Source organism: Platichthys flesus, chromosome 24, assembly GCF_949316205.1.
Source record: "Platichthys flesus chromosome 24, fPlaFle2.1, whole genome shotgun sequence".
Taxonomy (NCBI): domain Eukaryota; kingdom Metazoa; phylum Chordata; class Actinopteri; order Pleuronectiformes; family Pleuronectidae; genus Platichthys; species Platichthys flesus.
In genome coordinates, this window is record NC_084968.1 from 4487537 (window position 1) to 4513646 (window position 26110).

A 26110-nucleotide genomic window follows, 5' to 3' on the forward strand; every position below is an offset into this window, starting at 1 on the left:
TGCAACATCATTTCTGGTTTCCTGCACTGCAGACTTTCACTGCTTTATGCTGAGGAAACACATTCAGCTTTCTGTTGTCACTCTATAGTCTTGACTTGTTGGGGAGGTTGATATCCAAAGCAACATAATGGAGGGCGTCTGTATCTCCGAAACCCTGGTTACAAAACTAACATAGAAACGAATTAGGATATTGGTCTCTGATTTTTTTTTTTAAACAGTAATAGGATGTTTGAATGGTCATTACAGTCTAATGTCATAATGTGTACAAGCCTGTAAGAAAATGTACATTTTAGGTTTGTAAACAGAATGATAATTACTCACACAAACCTTACTAAAGCAATGTGAGGTTGTGTTAACACTTCTGGCCAAAGTAAATTAAAAAAAACTGCTTGTATGTGGCATGTGGTCACCATGTTTCCAACAGATAGCTGTGGTCTGTGAATAATGAAAGCTCGGCTTCATGAGAAAGCTCACGCTTCAGCGGAATGCACGTCGTCCACTGTTAACTGCACTACTTTGAATGCAGAGACACAGTAGAAATGAAACATGCACACACAAATACATATTAAACTTGTTTTATTTAGATGATAATAAGCTGAAGCTTCACATGTTTCACACGGAGGTAAAAATCTAATTTACAGGACTGGTCTGATGTCAGTAAAGACATAATGTGGTGATTAAACACAGAGACAAATACAGAAGGTGTCCAGCTCTACTGCCTCACACTCAAGTACACACATTCACTCCAGGTATCATCCCTCTGTCCCCTGGATCTCTTCATCTGTATCTCCCTGTGAGCAATGTGGCAGGGGTCTTCTTCATTCTGCTCATCCTGTACATGAGAAACAGTCAGTCATGTTGTTGGCCATGACAGACAATGTGCACAAGTGTTTGAACAGTAACACAACAGCTCATCTTTACCTTTGCATTTATTTTGGAGGATGGAGCATGGGGATCTGAAAAGACAGAATGACTTTTAATGTCATATAATGATCACGGGGATCATGAGGAACAGATAGTAGCATTTACCTGTAACCATCATCATGCATATTGAGAAAGCCAGTAGAACACTCAGCAGGGTGGTGATTGCTGAGATCGCACTCAAGAAAACTACCAGCCAGTCCACCTCACCTGCATAGAGCAAGAAGACAGGAGACGTCACACACTTTTAACCTAAGGAGTAATCACAAAGCTTTCAGCAGAGACCACATTCCTTAAGATCTAAACATGTAATACTTTTTCTTATCAACTACTAACGTCGAATGAAACAAACAGAAAATATAATTTCATGTGTATTTAATTTTTTTAGTTTGCTCCATGTCCAAACCACTAACATGGAGGAGTCAAAGTTTTAAGACTTATAGGGCAGCCAGCCACTAGGTGGCGAACAAGCGGCTTTGGCTTATTTTTGCGGGAACTGTCGTGTAGTTAGTTCAGAGCAGCTCTTATTTCAAGACTGCATAAAATCTATTTCCCCTAAAACAAAATACAGACAAAACTGTGCAGGGATCTTACCTTTAACCTTTAAATACGTAGCACTGTAAACAGCTGGGGATTTTCTGGAGTCGGTGCCCACGTTATAGCCACATATATAGAGTCCAGAGTCAGATAAATCCACTTGTTTGATTTGGAGAAAGACGTTACTGACATTGGACTTCATGCTGAACTTTTCTTCTTCAAACCCATCGAAGTACGATGCACCTGTATCAAGGGAGAAGATGGAGGAGATGTGGCTGGTGTTGGATCCGTTTTCCAGTCTGAACCATGATATGTAAGAGGGGGAACTGGTGAGGTTGGTACACAGCAGCGTGACCTCTTCACCGGTCTGGACCTCCACGACGTGAAATTCGCATCGTGAGACAGAGATCCAACCTGAAACAAACAAGATTCTGACATTTTTCCATTTGTTTTAAGTTTTTCTGGAGACAGATGATGTCAGAAGTATTAATTGTCTCTTTACCTGATGCATTGGGGGAGAAAGCAGTATTATACACCTTAAAAGTCAAGATGGCTACATAGCATGAGTCAATTTGCTACAGAGCATTAGTCAATTTGTGGAGTGTTTCTCTATTTGTCTTAGGCTATTCACTGTTTTGTCTAAACACTAGGTCCTACAGATACTGCAGAAGTAAAAGAGGCCTAATAACAAAGTGGATGAAGGAGAAATAAATTTTATTGAGAAAAAATAGATGTACTTACCGAGGATATAGAGTATAGCTGACAGGAGGGTGAAGTTCATTGTCGTGCGCATGGTGCGACAGCACTGCTGTAATGTTCGTGACTGAACTGTGTTTCAAAGACAAGTGGTCTCAGTGTAAAGAGGCGGGGAACAGGCTGACAATACACAGGACTGTCATCATGTATTTGATGCATGTTGCACAGGATCTTATTATACACTGCTCAAAAAAATTAAAGGAACACTTTTTTATCAGGGTATGGCATGAATTCAATTGCACTTTTTTGATAATTATCTGGTCAGTTAAATAGCAGAGGGGGTTGTTAATCAGTGCTCACTGCCCAGCACCGTGGAGCTCGATTGGCATTTGCTATAGAACACCAGAATTGGCATGTCCGCCACTGGCGCCCTGTGCTTTTCACAGATGAGAGCAGGTTCACCCTGAGCACCTGTTATAGACGTGAAAGGGTCTGGAGAAGCCAAGGAGAACGCTATGCTGCCTGCAACATCGTTCAGCATGACCGGTTTGGTGGTGGGTCAGTGATGGTCTGGGGAGGCATATCCATGGAGGGACGCACAGACCTCTACAGGCTAGAGAACGGCAGTCTTACTGCCATTAGGTATCGGGATGAAATCCTTGAACCCATGGTCAGACCCTACGCTGGTGCAGTAGGTCCTGGGTTCCTCCTGATGCACGATAATGCCCGTCCTCATGTGGCAAGGGTATGCAGGCAGTACCTGGAGGATGAAGAAATTTATGCAATTGAATGGCCCTCACGATCGCCTGACCTAAACCCGATAGAACACCTCTGGGACATTATGTTTTGGTCCATCAGACGCCGCCAGGTTGCTCCTCAGACTTTACAGGAGCTCACTGATGCCCTTAGACAGATCTGGGAGGACATCCCACAAAACACCATCCATTGTCTCATTGGGATGATGCTGCGACTTTGTCAAGCATGCATACAAGCACGTGGGGGCCACACAAGATACTGAGAAGCATTTTGAGTTGCAGAAATTTAATTTTGGCAAAATGGACAAGCCTGCCACATCACTTTTTCACTATGATTTTCGGGGTGTCTATAAAATGTAGCCCTCTGTAGGCTGAAAACTTTGATTTCCATCAAAGATGTGGCATCCTTTTTTTCCTAAGACATTAAACTGTCCATATCAGTATAAATATCCAACATACTTTTTTTTCACAATGAGATCTGATGTATTTTCAAAGTGTTGCTTTAATTTTTTTGAGCAGTGTATATTATCCACTTTTTAAAAGTGACACTTCTATTTCCTCATGCCTGCACCGTTTTTTCAAGAAGGTCTCCATTTGCCAAACAGTTTTCATAGTGATGTGTCATTTTAAGAGTAACTTTGAAATTGGTTGATGAAAATATAATTGTATTATCAACAGAGTAAAGGTGAGGTTTTATGAGAGAAAAAGTCTTAACTTTATGAAAATAAAGTTGTTATATCAGAAGTTATATTATGAGAGTCAGTCAAATAGTCCGTAATGAAAAAAAAGTAACAGTGACTCAGCTGTTACTGGTTGCAAAAGTTAAAAACTCAACATATGACGTCATTGTCTGGCTTCATAGTGACATCGTGATGACAACATTCCTGCCATATGATCATCATTTCCCCCCCCATATTTAAGTTTTAGTCCAGGGAGCAGAGATGCCTCAAATGACAACAATATCAACTTAAGAGTTCTTGATGATATCACTATTTATATATAAACACTATACAAACAATTCTATACATGACCTTTGACCTTTGTCCTGTCATCAACTGAAGATATTTCACATTTATTAAATTGAAAAGGAGCAAATGAAAGTAAATCACAACTTGGTGGAGTGGAATGATTCACTTCCTGCCGTGGTCCTGACGGATGTTTAATGTGTCACGCAGACTGACCCTCTTAACAGCCAATCAGCTGCAGCCTCATTTTTACGCTGGTGTCTGCTCTTTTTGCACAAAATGTTCATTTCCCAACACCCTTGAGACGATGCACCTGCCTGCCTTGGTCTGTGTTGTATGTAAGTGTCTGGATACAAGATCAATTGAGTCTGTGGTCCTGAGTGAGGCTGAAAACTGAATGCCGTCTACTGCTCCTGTAACGTTTGATCTTTTCTTCACCCAGTTCACCTGTCAGCCGTGATCCAGTCGGCTGCAGTCGAGCAGGACACTGGTGTTGTATCGGCCAGCCTTGGGGACAACGTGACTCTACGCTGCTCCTACGACAGTCAGGTGTTGATGCACTTCTCCTGGTACAGGCAGACCTTAGGATTCAGGCCGGAGCTCCTGTCTAGTGTTTACAAACATGATGAGCCGTCTAAAGTCTTCCACTGGTTGGAGGAGAATCCTCGTTTCTCTGTGCGGAGGGAGGAAGGGAAAAATCATTTACACATCTCTCACGTCCAACCCTCAGATTCGGCTTCGTACTTCTGCGGAGGCTCGCACTCCAACATGTTCGAATTTGGAGAGGGGGTCTTTTTAAGTGTCAGAGGTTGGTGGGGGCTTTTACTTTCCTTCGCATGTCATTTGTCGTTAGAAAATTGTATTATTGATTTATCGCTGGAATTATCATCTTTATTGCTAGTGTTCCAATCGTATTTGTTTTCCAATCATTATTCTAGAGCGTGGTCGTACAGTTTGAGAGCAGTGATTCTGTGCACACATGAATCACCTGCTCTCAGAAATGTTCTCTTCACTCTGATTTTTTGGTGCAACAAGTCGGTCAAAATTGAAGATTGTTGAAAAGGTTTTAGACAATTCAAAAAATATGATTTGTATATACTGTTCATAGGGTTTATTGTCAGCATTCATTCTTAACAAATTCTCACAGAAAAATTACTTTACTACTATAAAATAGTCAATTTTCACAAATACTTGTAATTTAGGAGCCAGACTCCAGGAACACCAGGACATTGTCCAGGGGCCTGCATCTGAGACCGTTCCCCTAGGAGGCTCTGTGACTCTCAACTGTACAGTTCTCACTGGGACCTGTGATGGAGAACACAACGTTTACTGGTTCAGACACGGGTCTCGCCATGGCATCCTTCACACACACAGTGATCAGTGTGAACGCATCTCTGTACCAGGGTCTCCCTCACACAGCTGTTCATACCACCTGCAGCAGACCAACCTCAGGGCCTCTGATGCCGGGACCTACTACTGCGCTGTGGCCTCCTGTGGCGAGATACTGTTCGGCAGAGGAAGTGAGCTGCTGATCCCAGACGACCAAACGGCACAGATGAGAACCTTGGTTTGGCTCTCCATCATTAGAACTGGGATTCTCTTTCTCTGTCTCACTGTTTGTCTCTTGGTTTACTTCACAAACTGCTCAGTTCTTCCTTAAAGCTCTGACTTCAACAGATTATTTCAACTTAAGGTTCAGTGTGTAAGATTTTGGGGAAAGGGATCTATTGGCAGAAATGGAATATAAAATAATCCTACTGATGTTTTCACTTGTGTGTTTCATCTAAATTGTACAAATTGCTCTTTCCTTTTCCCTAGAATTGGTCCTTTTATATTCAAATACTTTAAATACTATCAGGAGTGGGTCCTCTCTACAGAGGCCGCCATGTTTTTACTGTAGCCCAGACTGGACAAACTAAACACTGTTGGAGTTTTTCTAACAACTGAAGCTACAACAGGTTCTCTTTCATGGTTGGAAGGGGAGGGTGAGGTGAGGGGTATCCATCTGCAACATGCGACTTCACCAGTAGATGTATAGACAAATATAAAAATATAGAAATGTATATATATAGCAAAGAAAAAGCAACAAAAAACAACAACAGGGGTTATCATTTATTGCAACTCCTGATGTTGATCTACTGAGCAAATAAAATCACCTGATACATCGATCAGGGATGGGACATGGGTGATGGTCTATCTATCAAATCCAATAATTCATGGCTCTTCAATAAGTCTGTGCAATTGCTGTGGCGCATTTAATAAAGTTGAGGTTTGCATTACTATGACAACATTTCACAAGTATAACATTTAAATGTAAAATGCTCTGATTTATTACAATATGTCAAAGTGGTTCAGCAAGAATAAAAAACACAGAAGTTTAAGACATTTTTCATTTATTTATTTCCATCTGTGACTACAACTTATTGGGTGAAGACAACATCTCCTTGAGAAGAGAAAACAAAAGGTTTAATTCAGACTTTATAAACATATTTCTTCCCCACATGAAGTCACATCACAAGTAGAAGCTTCAAGCTTCATCATGCATGAGGCTCCTCAGGTGGTCGTCCCTGTTCTCTGTTTCAGCCATGTGACGCCACGCTGCTTCACAGCGACCAATGTGAGCTGATCACTTCTTCACACCCCACTGGAGAAACCAAAAGTGAGAGAACCCAGGTGACATCATCAGGGTGGAGAAGACATTCTGCATGCACACGAAGCAGAAAAACTGAGGTTTGATTAGATTTGTAAAGTTGATGGAATTTGCCTTTAAATGGATTACAGATTGTTAACCCTCCCTCACGGTGCAGTGAACAAACCAACCTCAAGCTACTGATCTGGGGACATCCTGTTTCAAACCGCAGAGACACAAACAAACGAGAGGGTCTGAGAACTTTTCTGTTGTTGCCTCTTACACCTTGTGACAGAAAGTTGAATTATCCACCTACGTAGAATTCTCTTTAGCCTTTCATGTGCACATATCGTACACGAGTGCAGTACCCGTCCTAAACATGCGTGTTTGGAGTGAGCTGTTCGCTTGTGATGCAATGAAGCTGCTGTGCATCCGTGATGATGCAGATTGTGTTTTTTGTACCAATTTTACAGTCAGTGTGAATAATAATGTGAATTTGCTGTATTACTGTCACCTGTGTGATTTATTCATAAGTTTGAATTATTTACTTTACTGGTTATTTTTTCAGAATGTATATTTCGGCCATATTACAAGCTTCAAAACAATTTTTCAAAATAAAAGCTCTGTAATTCAGCTCAGTATAAAGCATTTCAGCAACCTAAATAAACACTGTACTTAAAAAAAAAGGAGAACAAATATTCATATATTTCCGTTAAAATGTATTGAAACACAAACTATTTGTACTTTCCACCTCAGTTTATTACATTTCACGGCAAAATCTTTAAGTTTGCTCTGTTAGGGCTTTTTTGTTTCACTTCCTTGCACACAGCATGCAAGCTGCCTCTTGTAAAGATGACCTCTCTTTGTTTAACACTCCAGTCTTCCTGTATTAGAGTGACAGGACTTCATTCTCCACCAGCGGAAACCTGCTCTCAGTCACAGTGCTCTCACCTTACCCACCACAGAGAGTCAGAGCAAAAGAAAACACTGAGAAGTGGCCTGTTTAAAGGCTGCACCGTCCGTTTATGTTTTCGGTTCGAGGAAGTTATAGATCAGAGGGGACTTTTGAGCATGATCTGTTTTTGTACTTTCGTGGTTGCTTAAGCACTGCACACCTATATTGAGGTTTTGAGATATGCATCTCTGGGATCCCTGTGGCCCCCAACGTCCTCATTCCAGAAAGGTGAAGATAGCATCAAATGACCCGCCTCATTACAGATAACATTATTGGTAGGTACACTAGGTTGTGTTAACACTTCTGGCCACAAGTAAATTTAAAAAAACTGCTTGTATGTGACATGTGGTCACCATGTTTCCAGCAGATAGCTGTGGTCTGTGAATAATGAAAGCTCGGCTTCATGAGAAAGCTCACGCTTCAGCAGGATGCACGTCGTCCACTGTTACCTGCACTACTTTGAATGCACAGACACAGTAGAAATTAGTCATGCACACACAACTACAAATTTAACTTGTTTTATTTAGATGATAACAAACTGAAGTTTACATGTTTCACACGGAGGTAAAAATCTAATTTACAGGACTGTTCTGATGTCAGTAAAGACATAATGTGGTGATTAAACACGGATACATATACAGAAGGTGTCCAGCTCTACTGCCTCACACTCAAGTACACACATTCACTCCAGGTATCATCCCTCTGTCCTCTGGATCTGTTCATCTGTATCTCCCTGTGAGCAATGAAGCAGGGGTCGTCTTCATTCTGCTCATCCTGTACATGAGAAACAGTCAGTCATGTTGTTGGCCATGACAGACAATGTACATAAGTGTTTGAACAGTAACACAGCAGCTCATCTCTACCTTGGCATTTATTTTCGAGGATGGAGCATGGGGATCTGAAAAGACAGAAAGACTTTTTAATGTCATATAATGATCACTGGGATCATGAGGAACAGATAGTAGCATTTACCTGTAACCCTCATCATGCATATTGAGAAAGCCAGTAGAACACTCAGCAAGGTGGTGATTGCTGAAGTCGCACTCAAGAAAACCACCAGCCAGTCCACCTCATCTGCAGAGAGCCAGAGGACAGGAGACGTCACACACTTTTAACCTAAGGATTATTTATAATAACACTAAGTTGAAGTCATTACTATGATCATCGCTATCATCACGAGTAAAGATTACAATAATAATCATCAATAAAAAAAAAAATTAAGTCGTGGTGCACACCTCCAGCTTCCAATAGTGGTGAAGCCATATTGGGTCACCGTCAGTGGGGACATTCAGACAGGACCAACTGGGTTACTGTTTCATTTTGTTGTTCCAGGGTATTTTCCCAATTGTTTGGTCCCCTATCTTTCTCTGTAACTGTCACTATTCATTAATTGAGACAGTCTCTGGAAGAGCCTCACCATCAAACTCCAGCTTGGTCCCGTCTCCAAACACAATGTGTCCACATGCAGCGACAGCACAGTAGTAGGTCCCAGCATGAGAACGGTTCAGTCTCTCCATTGACAAGTTGTAGACACAGTGTGTCTGATTGTCGGGTTTCCTCTCACATTGATCGTTCCTGTCTCTCTGGGTGTAAATGAGTCCTGGCTGAGGTTCTTCAGAGTTCTTGAACCAGTAAACACTGTGTTCTCCATCACATGTCCCAGTTCGAACTGTACAGCTGAGAGTCACAGAGCCTCCTGGCTGGATGCTCTCAGTTTGATGCACCAGAGCCTGGATGTTAGACCCTGAACCTTTCACTCTAACAGTGACACTATGCATACACTCAAACTTATATATTGTATTACCCTTTGAACAGTAGTAAGTAGCTGAGTCTGAAAGCTGCAGATCTGAGATATTTAGGCAACTCACAACATCATTAGATTCCACAGTGAAGCGTTGATTGTCCTTGAATTCATTCAATAAAAGAAAATCTTCAGAGAATTTGTACGTCATTGAGATAATTTGAGGTTTCTGTCCTGGTGTTTGTTTGTACCAATAAATTCTTTTGTCATTCCTCTCATAGAAACACTGCAAAGTCAAGTTGTCTCCAACATCAGCTGATATAAATCCACTGTCTTGATCAGTCAAGATAAAATGATGCATCTGAACTGAAGAGAAAAAGGAGAAAAGCAAAATAACTGTTAATGTTATGTGACAGAAATGAAATCGTAATCAGCATCAGGACTGACTGAATATTTAAAAATCACACAACTCACCCATTTTCCCCAAGAAGAAACATTTCAGGTAGAGAACGAACTTCGGAGATGTCTTCATGTTGAAATTGTCGTGTTGAATGACAAACAGCCGACACTTTCTCCTCTCTTCAGAGTAAAGACTTGTGTTGATTGGCCAGCAGGGCAACATGATCACATGATCACTGCTACCTTTGATCTGAATCTTTGTTCTTTAAAAAGAGTCACAGGGTGACAGACATCTGAAGCAGTTAGAGTACATACTACTACTACAATTGTATTTAATTATTCATATAGTATCTATCAAAGCACAGTTACAAGGTTACAAGTTAAAAGTCAATCAAAATTATATTTAACCCAGAACTTTTTTTGACAGGAATGTTGTAATTTTCAAAACTGAAGATCACAACTTGAAGTTTCAGTTTCAAATTGTTTTTCAAATGATCAAACCTTTTGGCCCGGATTTGGCTCCATATGTTTACACAATAAGTCTACTTCTATTTTGGTAATTCACACATATACCTGCTTTGCTCATTTGCTCGTTTTTCTGCATCCTGCCAATATTGAGTCATGGTTACACATACACATACACACACACACAAACACACACACACCATTTCCTGTTGCATGTTCTCTGTCACCTCCTGTTTTATTTTAATACTCAAGCTTGTCTCTGTTTCCTCTATAGGCATCTTCACTCCTACCCCCCTGTGTGTCTCATATATTGGCTTCCCCTGCCTAATGTGTTTCACCTGTCTGTAGTTTAGCTGATGTCTGTCTGTATATAAGGTCTGTGTCTTCCCCTTGTCCAGGACCAATTGATCTCGTGTTGCACGCAGTGTTCCAGCGATCTCACCAACACTTGTCTCGTTTTGTCGACCACATTTGCCTGGATTGTTTTACCTGGTTTTTGCCTCACGTTTCAGATACCTTTGTCTCATGATTTTGACCCCCTGTGTACCGAACCCTGCTTGGTAATAAAGACCACTTCTTTTTGAAAACTGAACTCTGTCTTCAGCTGTGCTATTGGGTCCCAGTTCTACTAGGAAACCTTACACATGAAACCCTGACACGACCTAATCAGCATATGGAAAAGTTGATATGATCAATATGAGGGAAATATTAAAGTTTTAGTTTTTATTGCAAGCGTTTGAAAATATAGCTTAACAATGCAAATTATTCCCATAAAAAAAAACTCAATTATACACAATGTATGCACATATGTAAATATAATACACAGGAAAAAGGAGACAAGCAGTGAAACAAAGACGAAACAAGGGAGGGGACATTCGCTATGTCCTGATTTACCTTGCACCCCAAAGCAGAGACTGAAATACAGGTGAAGATAAAAAAAGGTGTTTATTGCTCCTAAAAAGGTAGCAACAAAGTGCAGGCAGTGGAGGAAGAGAGCAGGCTGGCTGGTGGAATCTCAAAGGTGACAGGATTGCTGAGCACATGGAAAAAGCTCATTACACAGAAAACTTAACATAGGCGAGCAGCAAGGCCTCCTGGCCACTCCCTCAATCTCCCACCTAGCTCCTCCCACCACACTGGAAGATGGCAGGATGGTTTCCTCCGAAGAATCCTCAACTGGAGGGGCAAACTGATGTGAAGGGGTGTCTGGCTTGATTTTCCTGGAGCCTGGCCACTAGGTGAGGCTGAAATGGAACCGACCCAGGAACTGAGCCCACGAGTCTGGCGTGAGTTGAGCCTGTGAGTGGAACGGAGGTAAGTCAACTTCTTATGGTCAGACCATACTACAAATGGCCGAGTGGAGTCCTCCACTTTAAAACCCCCAAGATATTACAGAGGAGACATGATATTCACACTTTACTGCTTTAGCGTAGAGTCTGTTCTCTAACAGTCTTTGTAACACTTATTTTACATGCTGGACATTAAAATGTCATCTAGTCAACAAACACAAATCTGTTCAGCATGTCGTGCAGAACATCATTAATCAGGGACTGACAAACAGCAGGTGCATTTTTTAAACCAAAAGGCATTACAAGGTATTCAAAATGTCCCCGGTGGAGTATTAAAAGCAGTCTTCCACTCATCCCCCTCCTTTATTCTCACCAGGTGGTTGGCATTGCGAAGGTCCAACTGAGAGGTAGCTTGATGAAGGGGCCAAAAGCAGAGTCGATGAGTGGATTATTTCATTCAAGCCTCTGTAGTCAATCAGGGGCTGAGAGACTTGTCTTTCTTCTCAACAAAAAAGAACCCCGCTCCCATCGATGAAGAAGAGGGACGAAGAAGACCAGCAGCAAGAGAGTCAGTGATGTATGCTTCGATGTCATCCCTTTTGGGAACATATTAAAGAAGACGACACACCAGAGTCACGATTAAACAATAATTTATACACAAAACCAAAGTATAAACAAGTGTTAAATTAATTTGAGAGTGGAGGCCCAACAAAATCAGAAAACATGGGAAGATCTGGACCAACAATGCAAAGGGCTGTCAAATCCAGAAACCTCCCCTCCTGTCTATATAATCAATATCTAAATGAAATAGAAAAAACTATAGGAGAGTACTACTTATACTACTAAAAACTGAAAAATGTAATGTTGAAGTGTTGGATGTGTTCTGGTACATGTCTCCATGACATTCAGAGGACGTTAAAGGGACTTGTCTTTAACTCCAACCTTTACCCTGACCTACACCGAAGTTTAAAACGTACAAAATTTAATGATTTACATCATCTGGACTCATGTTTTGTTTCCATAATGTGAGGGTGTAAACATATTTAGGTCCCTGCTACATAAGTAATACCCTCCATTTGGAAAAGTTGCTCTCGATACTTAATTAATGGATGCAACACAGTAAATTGTAAGTATTGACAGGCATGTTTTAAATGGGGTCTCAACTCTTCAGGGGTTTGTGTCCAAATGTTAAACCTCCTCTCGCCTCTCTTGGAGGAAATGCGACAGAACGTTGTGTCTTTTCATTTTATTGCTCAGGTCAGGGAGGCCACTGGCCCAGATGAGCAGCGCTTGGGGTTGTCTATTTCCTCCACATACTGCGTGCTGTTTCAATGTCTGTTGAATATGTCACAAATACAATTACTTGCAACACTTCCTGTACCTGTTTCAAAGTAAAGAGCACTGTAGCGTTTCTGTCCACTGAATCCATTCAATTGTTTAAACAAGGTTTTTATTGTTGTTGTTGTAGGACCAGTAGATGCACAGCTTCATATCGTAGAGTCCTGGCAGTTAGTTGAGAACAAACCTTCTTTTATTGAAGTAAATACAGAAGTCATAACCTCACGTAGCAGCTCCTCAGTAGACCTAGCCTGACGTTGTCATACTGACAATTCTAGTCAGAATGTGAGTCTGAGACCGCTCCATTGGGCTGTGATTATGGGGCGTGTTTCAAACTGAATCAGAAAAAAAAATTCCTCTTCGCTCAATTGGATAGACCTACAACCAATCAGAGCAACTTAATATGTGACGTATGTTAAGCAATGCATTGTGAGTTATTTTCTAACGCCGGGTTCACCCCGGACACTGAAGCGATGCCAAAGCGACGCTTCAGCGCAGAGCCAAGCCTTAAATTACAGCTGGCTCCCATCCACTCCCATGTTAAAACTTTGTGCGTGTCAAACCGGAGGCTGAAGCGCCGCACTGCGCCAAAGCTGCCTCGCGCTGTGCAGCGATCGTTTTTCGGTGCAGAGTCTATTTTTTCCGCTTGATGTGAGCGTATCGCGCCAGGAAACACACTGAAAAAAATATTATAAACGATATTGATGACATATTTTACATGATATAAATGATCAAATATGCATCCCATACTTTGAAGTCCCCTTCTGTTGTCCTGGAGTTTTAATTTGACCAATGACATTATTAAATGTCCCCCTCTGCCCATCCACTACAGCCACACAAGCAGTGATACAGATGAAAAGAGAGAGAGAGGGGGCTACGTATTCTCCACATAGGCTTAAGTGGAGAATACGTAATTTACCCCCGACACCCGACATTTAACGGAGCAAACAGCGAAGTTCTTCAACATGGATGACAGTAAATTAATAATTGAAGTGGAGAAGTACAGTGAGTTGTATGATCCTCGGAACATGTTGTATAAAGACAACACCAAGAAAGACACATGTTGGGATGCTGTTGCTTAATGTTGGAGCAACAAGTAAGTATATGCTTTTAATCTACTGGATCAACGGGTGATATTATTAGTGCTGCCCGGCGGTTCAGCGTCGCTTCAGTGTCCGGTGTGAACAGCCAAGCGCTTGCGCGATAGGGATTAGCGCGGTAATCCCTCTGTTTCCTCTTTCAAAATTAATGCGCTGTCGATGTCTCCTAAAACAGACTCAATGGCAGCATCTACACATCTCAGCTCTCCAGCGGCAGGCATGTTTGTTGAAAACGAATTCAACCAAAGTGCACTTTGATGACGTGGTTGATTATGTTACTGTTGATCATCTGTCCATCATCGTATAAAGCCCGCCCAGACAATCTGATTGGTCCGAACCGTTTCCGTTAGGGCATAATTTCTCCCCAACGGAGCGACTCCAGACCAAACTTTCCGACCTCAAATGTTGTGGGCGGGGCTAAGTTCGTCTGGCATCCAGGCTACAGTAGACACACTCCCTATGTGAACACACAGCAGATCAAAGACGCAGCCGTCACCTGCTGCACACACACCCAGACTGGGCCACAAACTTTCATTACACGAAGTTTTATAATCGTATTCCACATGTCATCGTCAAAGTGACATTCCATCAAAGACCAACAGCAACTGTCCAAACATTGCACCTCCACACACATTGTGTAACCATAAAAATAATTACATCACAAGTTTTTATTTATCATGAATCACAAAAAAAAAGCCACATTATGTTAGGAAAAGAATAAAAAAGCATTACAGACAAGAATCATGCTCCTCCTCTAAAGACAGACTGAGAAATCCATCATCTCAAACATAAACCATTCTAAAAAACACAATTCTAGAGTTTAACACTTGAGTACACACATTCATCATTTGTGTTGTCCCTCTGTCGTCTTGATCTGCTGGCCACGTTCACATTCACTGCAGCGTAATGGAGGTCATCTGCATGTTGGTTGCCCTAGATACAACATATAAGTACATCAAGATTGCTTCTGATGAAAAAAAAACGTATTTATTGTCAAATGTAAATTTCATACTTAAAAAGATTGTATTTACCTCTGCATATGTTGTGGTGGGAGATGATGGTTGTGTACGACACTCTGGTTATGAAACAAAGACAAAGACTTAGTCTCTCTTGTGTTCACATATGTCCTTTTAGGTGCCTTTACCTCTTAACCTGAGTTTACTTCTTAACTAATCTGGTGTTGTACGTGTTGAATTGTGGTGTTTGCGTTCTCCTAATCCATTTTTAACACTTGGTTTAACTTTAATTCTTGATTCATGTATTTATTTGATATATATTTTAATTTCTTTAGCGTCCTCATCTAGAAAGGTACTGTGAAATTAAACTTATTATTATTATTTAGTTAAAAAGCCAAATTGAGTGAACACAAGCTAGAGATGAGTAGTTACCTGAACATCTCCAGCATCTTCTCTTGTTTATCTTGTACAGTAACACAGCCAACAACAGGCAGGTGGTGAATCCCAAAGCTCCACTCAGGAAATACACCAGCCAGTTCACTTCATCTGCAACAGGAGAAGTTCTACTAATTCTGTCTCTTTTTTGAAATGTTCATTTAACTTTGCAAGACAAGAGACAAGACATTGACAAACGAAACAAAGAGGACAAGAACAGTGAATACAGGACAGTTAACAGAACGGAATGACAAAGTAATGTGTTTGTGCGCGAGTGTGTGAGTGTGATTTCTATATGAAAAGAACAAATATTATGAATAATTATAATACAAATAATAATAATCTCATAATAATTCAAATCAGACCACTTTTAAATGATCTTATTATAAAAAATTATCTCACCGATTAAATAATTATTATAGTAATAATAAAATAATGTTGGAGAAAAAATAAAGAAGAAAAGTTGTACTAATACTTAATATAATATTATTTATAATAACACTAAGTTGAAGTCATTACTATGATCATCGCTATCATCACTAGTAACGATTACAATAATAATCATCAATAAAAAAAAAAATTAAGTCGTGGTGCACACCTCCAGCTTCCAATAGTGGTGAAGCCATATTGGGTCACCGTCAGTGGGGACATTCAGACAGGACCAACTGGGTTACTGTTTCATTTTGTTGTTCCAGGGTATTTTCCCAATTGTTTGGTCCCCTATCTTTCTCTGTAACTGTCACTATTCATTAATTGAGACAGTCTCTGGAAGAGCCTCACCATCAAACTCCAGCTTGGTCCCGTCTCCAAACACAATGTGTCCACATGCAGCGACAGCACAGTAGTAGGTCCCAGCATGAGAACGGTTCAGTCTCTCCATTGACAAGTTGTAGACACAGTGTGTCTGATTGTCGGGTTTCCTCTCACATTGCTCGTTCCTGTCTCCGTGGGTGTAAATGAGTCCTGGCTGAGGTTCTTCAGAGTTCTTGAACCAGTAAACACTGTGTTCTCCATCACATGTCCCAGTTCGAACTGTACAGCTGAGAGTCACAGAGCCCCCTGGCTGGATGCTCTCAGTTTGATGCACCAGAGCCTGGATGTTAGACCCTGAACCTTTCACTCTAACAGTGACACTCTGCATACACTCAAACTTATATATAGTATTACCCTTTGAACAGTAGTAAGTAGCTGAGTCTGAAAGCTGCAGATCTGAGATATTTAGGCGACTCACAACATCATTAGATTCCACAGTGAAGCGTTGATTGTCCTTGAATTCATTCAATAACGGAAAATCTTTAGAGAATTTGTACGTCATTGAAATAATTTGAGGTTTCTGTCCTGGTGTTTGTTTGTACCAATAAATTCTTTTGTCATTCCTCTCATGGAAACACTGCAAAGTCAAGTTGTCTCCAACATCAGCTGATATAAATCCACTGTCTTGATCAGTCAAGATAAAATGATGCATCTGAACTGAAGAGAAAAAGGAGAAAACAAAATAACTGTTAATGTTATGTGACAGAAATGAAATCGTAATCATCATCAGGACTGACTGAATATTTAAAAAACACACAACTCACCCATTTTCCCCAAGAAGAAACATATCAGGTAGAGAACGAACTTCGGAGATGTCTTCATGTTGAAATTGTCCTGTTGAATGACAAACAGCCTGACACTTTCTCCTCTCTTCAGAGTAAAGACTTGTGTTGATTGGCCAGCAGGGCAACATGATCACATGATCACTGCTACCTTTGATCTGAATCTTTGTTCTTTAAAAAGAGTCACAGGGTGACAGACATCTGAAGCAGTTAGAGTACATACTACTTCTACTACTACTACAATTGTATTTAATTATTCATATAGTATCTATCAAAGCACAGTTACAAGGTTACAAGTTAAAAGTCAATCAAAATTATATTTAACCCAGAACTTTTTTTGACAGCAATGTTGTAATTTTCAAAACTGAAGATCACAACTTGAAGTTTCAGTTTCAAATTGTTTTTCAAATGATCAAACCTTTTGGCCTGGATTTGGCTCCATATGTTTACACAATAAGTCTACTTCTATTTTGGTAATTCACACATATACCTGCTTTGCCCATTTGCTCGTTTTTCTGCATCCTGCCAATATTGAGTCATGGTTACACATACACACACACACAAACACACACACACCATTTCCTGTTGCATGTTCTCTGTCACCTCCTGTTTTATTTTAATACTCAAGCTTGTCTCTGTTTCCTCTATAGGCAGCTTCACTCCTACCCCCCTGTGTGTCTCATATATTGGCTTCCCCTGCCTAATGTGTTTCACCTGTCTGTAGTTTAGCTGATGTCTGTCTGTATATAAGGTTTGTGTCTTCCCCTTGTCCAAGGCCAGTTGATCTCGTGTTTCATGCAGCGTTCCAGTGATCTAACGAAGACTTGTCTCGTCTCATGTTTTCTCGACCACGTTTGCCTGGATTGATTGACCTGGTTTTTGCCTCACGTTTCAGACACCTTTGTCTGATGATTTTGAATCCCTGTGTACCGAGCCCTGCCTGGTAATAAAGACAACTTCTTTTTGAAAACTGAACTGTGTCTTCAGCTGTGCTATTGGGTCCCAGTTCTACTAAGAAACCTTACACATGAAAAACTGACACGACTTAATCAGCATATGGAAAAGTTGATATGATCAATATGAGGGAAATATGACAGTTTTAGTTTTTATTTCAAGAATTTGAAAATAAAGCTTAACAATGCAAATTATGCCCATTAAAAAACTCAATTATACACAATATATGCACATATGTAAATACAATGCTCAGGCAAAAAGAGACAAGCAGTGAAAGAAAGAGGAAAAAAAGGACGGGACATTTGCTATGTCCTGATTTACCTTGCACCCCAAAGCAGAGACTGAAATACAGGTGAAGATAAATAAAGGTGTTTATTGCTCCTAAAAAAGGTATAGCAACAAAGTGCAGGCAGTGGAGGCAGAGAGCAGGCCGGCTGGTGGAACCCCAAAGGTGACAGGAGTGCTGAGCACATGGAAAAAGATCATTGCACAGAAGACTCAACGTAGGCGAGCAGCAAGGCCTCCTAGCCATTCCCTCAATCTCCCACCTAGCCCCTCCCACCACACAGGAAGATGGCAGGATGGTTTCCTCCGACGAATCCTCAACTGGAGGGGCAAACTGATGTGAAGGGGCGTCTGGCTTGATGTTCCTGGAGGCTGACAACTAGGTGAGGCTGAAATGGAACCGACCCAGGAACAGAGCCCACCGAGTCTGGTGTGAGTTAAGCCTGTGAGTGGAACGGAGGTAAGTCAAGTTCTTGTGGTCAGACCATGCATCAAATGGCTGAGTGGAGCCCTCAACTATAAACCCCCCAGATTTTACAGAGGAGACATGATATTCACACTTTACTGCTTTAGCATAGAGTCTGTTCTCTAACAGTCTTTGTAACACAAATTTTACATGCTGGACATTAAAATGTCATCTAGTCAACAAACACAAATCTGTTCAGCATGTTGTGCAGAACATCATTAATAAGGGACTGACAAACAGCAAGTGCATTAGTTAAACCAAAAGGCATTAAAAGGTATTAAAAATGTCCCCGGTGGAGAATTAAAAGCAGTCTTCCACTCATCCCCCTCCTTTATTCTCACCAGGTGGTTGGCATTGCGAAGGTCCAACTGAGAGAAGATGGTAGCTTGATGAGGGGGCCAAAAGCAGAGTCGACGAGTGAAAGGGGATATTTGTTTTTCACACTTATTTCATTCAAGCCTCTGTAGCCAATCATGGCCCGAGAGACTTGTGTTTCTTCTCAACAAAAAAGAACACCGCCCCCATCGACGAAGAAGAGGGACGAATAAGACCAGCAGCAAGAGAGTCAGTGATGTATGCTTCTATGTCATCCCTTTTGGGAACATATTAATGAAGACGACATGCCAAAGTCACGATTAAACAAGAACTTATTCACGAAACCAAAGTATAAATAAGTGTTAAATTAACATGAGAAAGTGTGGAGTCCTGACAAAAATTAAATGACATGGGAAGATCTGGACCAACCATGCAATGGTCTATCAAATCAGAATACTTCCCCTCCTGTCTATAGAATCAAGATCGAACAAAAAAGAGAGAACTACTACTACTACTACCAAAAATGTTAAATGCAATGTTGAAGTGTTGGATGTGTTCTGCAACATGTCTCCATGACTTCAGAGGACGTTAAAGGGACTTGTCTATAACTCCAACCTTTGTCCTGACCTAAACCGAAGCTTAAAACGCACGAAATTTAATGATTAACATCCTCTGGACTCATGGTTTGTTCCAATAATGTGAGGATGTAAACATATTTAGGTCCCTGCTACATGAGTAATACCCTTCATTTTGATTTTTTTTTCTCAATAATTAATTAATTAATGGGGGCAAGAAACTAAATTGTAAGTATTGACAGACAAGTTTTAAATGGGTTCTCAACTCTGCAGTGGTTTGTGTCCACATTTTAAACCTCCTCTCGCCTCTCTTGGAGTAAATGCGACAGAACGTTGTGTCTTTTCATTTCGTTGCTCAGGTCAGGGTGGCCACGCGGCCCAGATGAGCAGCGCTTGGGGTCTCTTCTATTTCCTCCACATACTGCATGCTTTTTCACTGTCTGTTGAACAAGTCACAAATATAAATATTTGCAACACTTCCTGTACCTGTTTCAAAGTAAAGAGCACTGTAGCATTTCTGTCCACTGAATCCATTCAATTGTTTAAAACAGGTTTTTATTATCATAGTTGTAGGACCAGTAGATGCACAGCTTCATATCGTAGAGTCCTGGCAGTTAGTTGAGAATGAACGTTCTTTTATTCAAGGAAATACAGAAGTCATGACCTCATGTACAGCTCCTCTGTAGACCCACTCCCTATGTGAACACACAGCAGATCAAAGACGCAGCCGTCACCCGCTGCACACACACCCAGACTGGGCCACAAACTTTCATTACATGAAGTTTAATCATTGTTTTTCACATGTCATCGTCAAAGTGGCATTCCATCAAAGACCAACAACAGCTCTCCGAACATTGCCCCCCCCACCCCCCCTCCACATAACCACACACATTGTCGAACCATGAAATTGTAATTACATCATGAGTTGCTTTTTATCATTAATCACAAAAAAAGCCACATTTATACTGAGAAAAAGGATAAAAAGCATAACAGACAAGAATCATGCTCCACCTCTAAAGACAGACAGAGAAATCTCTCATCTCAAACATAGACCGCTCTAAAAAACACAATTCTACAGTTTAACACTTGAGTACACACATTCAGCGTTTGTGTTGTCCCTCTGTCGTCTTGATCTGCTGGCCACGTTCACATTAACTGCAGCGTAATGGAGGTCATCTGCATGTTGGTTGCCCTAGAAACAACATATAAGTACATCAAGATGGCTACTGATAAAAAAAAGTATTTATTGTCAAATGTAAATTTCATACTTAATAAGATTGTATTTACCTCTGCATTTGCTGTGGAGGGAGATGATGGTTGTGTATGAGACTCTGGTTATGAAACAAAGACAAAGACAAAGACTAAGTCACTCTTGTGTTCACATATGTCCTGTTAGGTGCCTTTACCTCTTAACTTGGGTTTACTTCTTAACTTGTTTTGTGTTGTACGTGTTGAATTGTGTAGTTTGCGTCTCCTAATCCACGTTTAACAAGCTAGAGGTGAGTGGTTACCTGAACATCTCCAGCATTCTTCTCTTGTTTATCTTGTACAGTAACACAGCCAGCAAAAGGCTGATGGTTAATCCCAAAGCTCCACTCAGGAAATACACCAGCCAGTTCACTTCATCTGCAACAGAAGAAGTTCTACTAATTGTGTCTCGTCTTTTTTGAAATGTTCATTTAACTTTGCAAGACAAGAGACAAGACATTGACAGAACAAAACAAAGAGGACAAGAACAGTGAATACAGGACAGTTAACAGAACGGAATGACAAAGCAGTGTGTGTGAGTTTGTGTTAGTTTTCTTTATGAAAAGAAAAATATTATTAAAAATTATAATAACATTACAAATAATCTGACCACTACTAAAATAATTGTGTATTATTAAATATAATCACACCAATACAATGATAATTATAGTAATTATGATGTAATCCTACAATAATAATATAATCATTCAGACAGGACCAACTGGGTTACTGTTTCATTTTGTTGTTATACGGTATTTTACCAAAGTCCTGTCTCTTTCTACGTAACTGTCACTATTCATTAATTGAGACAGACTCTGGTAGAGACTCACCATCAAACTCCAGCTTGGTCCCGTCTCCAAACACTATGTGTCCACATGCAGCGACAGCACAGTAGTAGGTCCCAGCTTGAGAACGGTTCAGTCTCTCCATTGACAAGTTGTAGACACAGGTTTGTGTCTGTGTGTCTGGCTTTCTCTCACACTGATCGTTCCTGTCTCCCTGGGTGTAAATGAGTCCTGGCTGAGGTTCTTCAGAGTTCTTGATCCAGTAAACACTGTGTTCTCCATCACAGGTCCCAGTGTGAACTGTACAGCTGAGAGTCACAGAGCCTCCTGGCTGGATGCTCTCAGACTGATGCACCAGAGCCTGGATGTTAGACCCTGAACCTTTCACACTGACAGTGAGGCCCTCAGTAAACTCAAACACGTAGAAATTACTCTTTATACAGTAGTAAGTAGCTGAGTCTGAAAGCTGCAGATCTGAGATATTAAGGTGACTCACAACATCATTAGTTTCCACAGTGAAGCGTCGATTGTCCTTGAATTCATTCAATAATGAAAGACTTTTGGTGGCTCTGTACGTCACTGAGATAATTTGAGGTTTCTGTCCTGGTGTTTGTTTGTACCAATACATCCCATCTTCCCTCTCCTCATATGAACACTGCAAAGTCAAGTTGTCTCCAACATCAGCTGATATGAATCCACTGTCTTCATGAGACAAGATAAAATGATGCATCTGAACTGAAGAGAAACAGGAGAAAAGCAAAATAACAGTTAATGTTATGTGACAGAAATAAAATCATAATCATCATCAGGACTGACTGAATATTAAAAAAAAACACAACTCACCCATTTTCCCCAGGAAGAAACATGTCAGGTAGAGAACGAACTTCGGAGATTTCATCATGTTGAAATCGTTGCCCGACACGTCTCCCCTCTTCAGAGTAAAGACTTTACAATTTAGGCAATGAAGAGAAATGATGGAAACATCCTGGTTCAGCCCCTTTCGTCCAGATCTGCACCTCAATTGAATGGGTTGTTTCTTGGCCCATGTCCTGTCCTTCTCACAAGCAGCCAACCAGCCAAGACAGGGGTGAAAACATAACCTCCTTAGTCGAGGTAACAATTCTAACATAAGAGTAACATGAACACTGCTTGATGAGAGCATTGGTGATTTAGTTTTCTGTCAACTTCTGTTAATTTCATTGCTGTTCAATTGAAGTAGTCTGCTGGGGTGTAGTCAAGACACTGCAAAGACTTCCTGTTTGAAAGCGATCAATCAAAGAGAGCAGACGGTCTTTTGACCACACGGAGGCTAAGTACAGATCCTCAGATGTCAGGTAGGAAATGTTAAACAACTTAGGGTTAAGTTTAAGAAGCATATTCCATATTTCGTGGGAGTAGAAAATATGGCAACTGACAACGAAAAATCATTTAAAAATGTTTTAATATCTTTAATTTGTTTTGCATAGAGAAGTTTTACATTCAGCATGTATGGAAGTGTAAGATGTTCAGCTCTACTGCTTTACACTGGTGTACACGCATTCACTCCCGTCACCGTCTGTTTGTCTTCTTGCTTGGCTAAAACAGCATAATGTGAGTTTTCATGTTTAGTCTTTTGTGTGATAAGTTTCCACCCCGTTTTTAACAGTGTTTTCAGTTCATTAGTACCTACTTGTTTTTTATGTATATCCTTGTGTTTATGTTTGTATGCGTTATTGATTCTCTATCTCTCTTTTTCCCACTCCCTGTGTTATGTTTCCTGTTTTATTTTGTAGGCCCTGCTCCTGGGGTGTTTTCTTTCTTCACTTTCATGTCTCTGTGATTGCCTGCACGAGTCCTCATGTGTTCCACCTGTGTTCGATTTCCCCTGCCTTCCCTCTGCTTCTCATTGTCGGGCGGCTGTGGCTGAGGGATAGAGTGGTCGTCTTCCAACCGGAAGGTCGGCGGTTCGATCCCCAGTCTGACCCATCTGCATGGCGAAGTGTCCTTGGGCAAGATGCTGAACCCTGAATCGCCCCCATAGAATACTTAAGTGCTGGGATAGATGCACTGTATGAATGTGTGTGTGAAAGGGTGAATGTAAAACTGTACTGTAAAGCGCTTTGAGTGGTCATCATCAGACTAGAAAAGCGCTATAGAAATACAAATCCATTTACCATTTTGTTTTTCAGTTTTGGACTTTTTGCAATTCTCATTTGTTTTTCTGTTTGATGGACATGGATAAGCACAAATCCTGCAACATGTGAATGCACCAATAGAGATTTCCCTTACTGTCTTTCAAAGAATCTAGATGTCCAAGTAACATGCTGGAACACTTATTCATGAAGGTCTTCGCTATTCTTCAGTATCACGCAAACTGAATTTACACTAACAAATATAAATAATGAGGAACACCCCACCTGAGCCCTGACAGCAGTTTGTCTTGAGTGCTCTTTGTGCTGTGTAAGCCAGAGAAACAACCAGGTTTGTGGTGAACGCCAGCGCTCTGCTCAGGAAATACACCAAGGGAAGATAGTCCACCACCTCTGCAGAGAGCCAGACATCAGGAGACATTACTGAGCTTTACACCACTATTTAACCAATGTCACTATCTTTGCTAAAATTCGAGTTACCTTCAAAGTCCACTTTGGTCCCGTCTCCAAACACAATGTGTCCACATGCAGCGACAGTACAGTAGTAGGTCCCAGCATGAGAACGGTTCAGTCACTCCATTGACAAGTTGTAGACACAGGTGTGTGTCTGTGTGTCAGCTTTCCTCTCACACTGATCGTTCCTGTCTCCGTGGGTGTAAGTGAGTCCTGGCTGAGGTTCTTCAGAGTTCTTGAACCAGTAAACACTGTGTTCTCCATCACAGGTCACAGTGTGAACTGTACAGCTGAGAGTCACGGAGCCTCCTGGCTGGATGCTCTCAGACAGATGCACCACAATCTGGATGTTAGACCCTTAACTTTTCACACTGACAGTGACGCCCTCAGTAAACTCAAACACATATGAACGACCCTTTGAACAGTAGTAAGTAGCTGAGTCAGAAAACTGCACATTAGGTGATTCACAACATCATTCGTTTCCACAGGTAAGCGTAGATTGTTCTTGAATTAATTTAATGATGGAAAATCTTTAGAGAATTTGTACTTCATTGAGATAATTCGAGGTTTCTGTCCTGGTGTTTGTTCGTACCAATACATATCTTCGTCATCCCTCTCATAGAAACATTTCAAAGTCAAGTTGTCTCCAACATCTGCTTATATAAATCCACTGTCTTGATGACAAAAAATAAAATGATGCATCTAGCTGAAAGGAAAAAGGAGAAAAGCAAAATAATTGTTAATTCTATGTGATAGAAATGAAATTGATTTTGGCCAGGATTTTGATTTATATGTTTACACAGTAAGTCTCCTTCTCCTTCCTGCATCCTGCAAACATGGAACCCTGACACGGCTTAATCAGCATATGGAAAAGTTTGTATGACAATATGAGAGAAACATCAAACTGTATAAGTTTTTGCAAATATAGCAAAAAACAATGTAACTTATTCCCATTAAAAAAATAAATTATACACAATATAAGCACATTTGTAAATATAATACACAAGCAAAAGGAGACAAGCAGTGAAACAAAAAGGAAACCAAAGAGGGGGCATTTTTAATATCATCAGCTACTGACACTTCTGACCACTGTTGTACGTGCATGGCCTCCACTGGAGCCAGTTCACATGTAGCAGTGAATCAACACGGCCAATCAGATCCTTAGAAACATAATGCTCTTAAAGGATATAGGGTTAGCATTCGTCTGATGTAGGTTATAGTTATGTGGTGGAGGCTAAAACCTGGAACGCTATCTGGTAAACCATATGGGATCACAAACGATGCTTTTAGGAAACAGTGAAACCGATATCAATGAATTAATTTTATACCAGCAGTTATTATAGGGATGAGTCATGAAAGTAAAGAAATATGTATCATCTGTTCAAACCATCTACCAATGTAGCCAATAGTTGACTATGACAAACACAAGACAACAAACGACTACCTACGTGTGTGTGTGTGTCTGTGAACATGTGTAACGGAGAGGGAGTGAGAAGGGGTGTGTGTGTGTGTGTGTGTGACTTAAGAGCATGAAGCAGGAGACCTAAGTATCGAAATGTTGCCACAACATATTAAAGAGGACGACACGCCAGATTTAATAAAGAATTTATTCACAAAACTAGAGTTTAAACAAATGTTATATTAATATGAGTGTGAAGGCCTGATTAAAACAGAAAACATGGGAAGATCTGGACCAACAATGCAAAGGGCTGTTGGGGAAGAGTCCAGAGTGCTGACCATCACGCAAAACCCAATAAAACTTGAGGCCTTGTGGGCCATTCCAGTCCAGCAAAAAGTTTCCTCTCAATGGGGGAGCAGACATCTCCAGTGTCCCCCGGGAGGACCCCCACCTTTCTGGCCGCTCCCTGAGATTTGAACTCTGACATTCCATTGGCTGATAGCCAGCTAACCCATGACCCCCTCCTCAAGGGGGCAGGCACTTCTAATGTGACATAAATACAGGAGAGCCCACAGAGCTCACTGCTTTTACCCTGCACTGATGACCTCTCCAGATCTATCCAGAGGATTTAGTTGCTAAAAGGGCAACCACAGACGTTTGTTTTATTTCATTTTCCTTAACTGTTTTTATCTTAAGTTGACGTTTTATTTTGCTAAAGACTATTT

General features: G+C 40.8%; 4 protein-coding genes and 1 pseudogene across 4 annotated transcripts; 1 reads left to right on the forward strand and 4 right to left on the reverse strand.

The window, feature by feature from the left end:
• Positions 1 to 2740: 2740 nt before the first annotated feature.
• On the forward strand, positions 2741 to 7706 carry LOC133950268 (uncharacterized). The gene is made up of 5 exons (XM_062384520.1): positions 2741 to 2840; positions 4317 to 4682; positions 5077 to 5441; positions 6458 to 6533; positions 7609 to 7706. The coding sequence occupies exons 1-5, from the start codon at positions 2741 to 2743 to the stop codon at positions 7704 to 7706; spliced, it is 1005 nt and encodes a 334-aa protein (XP_062240504.1).
• A 311-nt stretch (positions 7707 to 8017) lies between these two features.
• LOC133950061 (uncharacterized) lies at positions 8018 to 9727 on the reverse strand. The gene is made up of 5 exons (XM_062384229.1): positions 9674 to 9727; positions 8876 to 9565; positions 8431 to 8532; positions 8322 to 8356; positions 8018 to 8232 (listed from the first exon to the last, which is right to left on the reverse strand). The coding sequence occupies exons 1-5, from the start codon at positions 9675 to 9677 to the stop codon at positions 8113 to 8115; spliced, it is 951 nt and encodes a 316-aa protein (XP_062240213.1). The 5' UTR covers positions 9678 to 9727; the 3' UTR covers positions 8018 to 8112.
• A 4876-nt stretch (positions 9728 to 14603) lies between these two features.
• Positions 14604 to 16816, reverse strand: LOC133950269 (uncharacterized). Its single transcript, XM_062384521.1, has 5 exons — positions 16759 to 16816; positions 15962 to 16651; positions 15179 to 15292; positions 14822 to 14865; positions 14604 to 14723 (listed from the first exon to the last, which is right to left on the reverse strand). Exons 1-5 carry the CDS (start codon positions 16814 to 16816, stop codon positions 14604 to 14606), a joined length of 1026 nt encoding a protein of 341 aa, XP_062240505.1.
• A 3565-nt stretch (positions 16817 to 20381) lies between these two features.
• Positions 20382 to 22305, reverse strand: LOC133950050 (uncharacterized). Its single transcript, XM_062384218.1, has 5 exons — positions 22239 to 22305; positions 21450 to 22139; positions 20889 to 20997; positions 20659 to 20707; positions 20382 to 20563 (listed from the first exon to the last, which is right to left on the reverse strand). The coding sequence occupies exons 1-5, from the start codon at positions 22303 to 22305 to the stop codon at positions 20444 to 20446; spliced, it is 1035 nt and encodes a 344-aa protein (XP_062240202.1). The 3' UTR covers positions 20382 to 20443.
• Positions 22306 to 22923: 618 nt separating this feature from the next.
• On the reverse strand, positions 22924 to 24688 carry LOC133950270 (uncharacterized; annotated as a pseudogene).
• Between the last annotated feature and the right edge of the window lie 1422 nt (positions 24689 to 26110).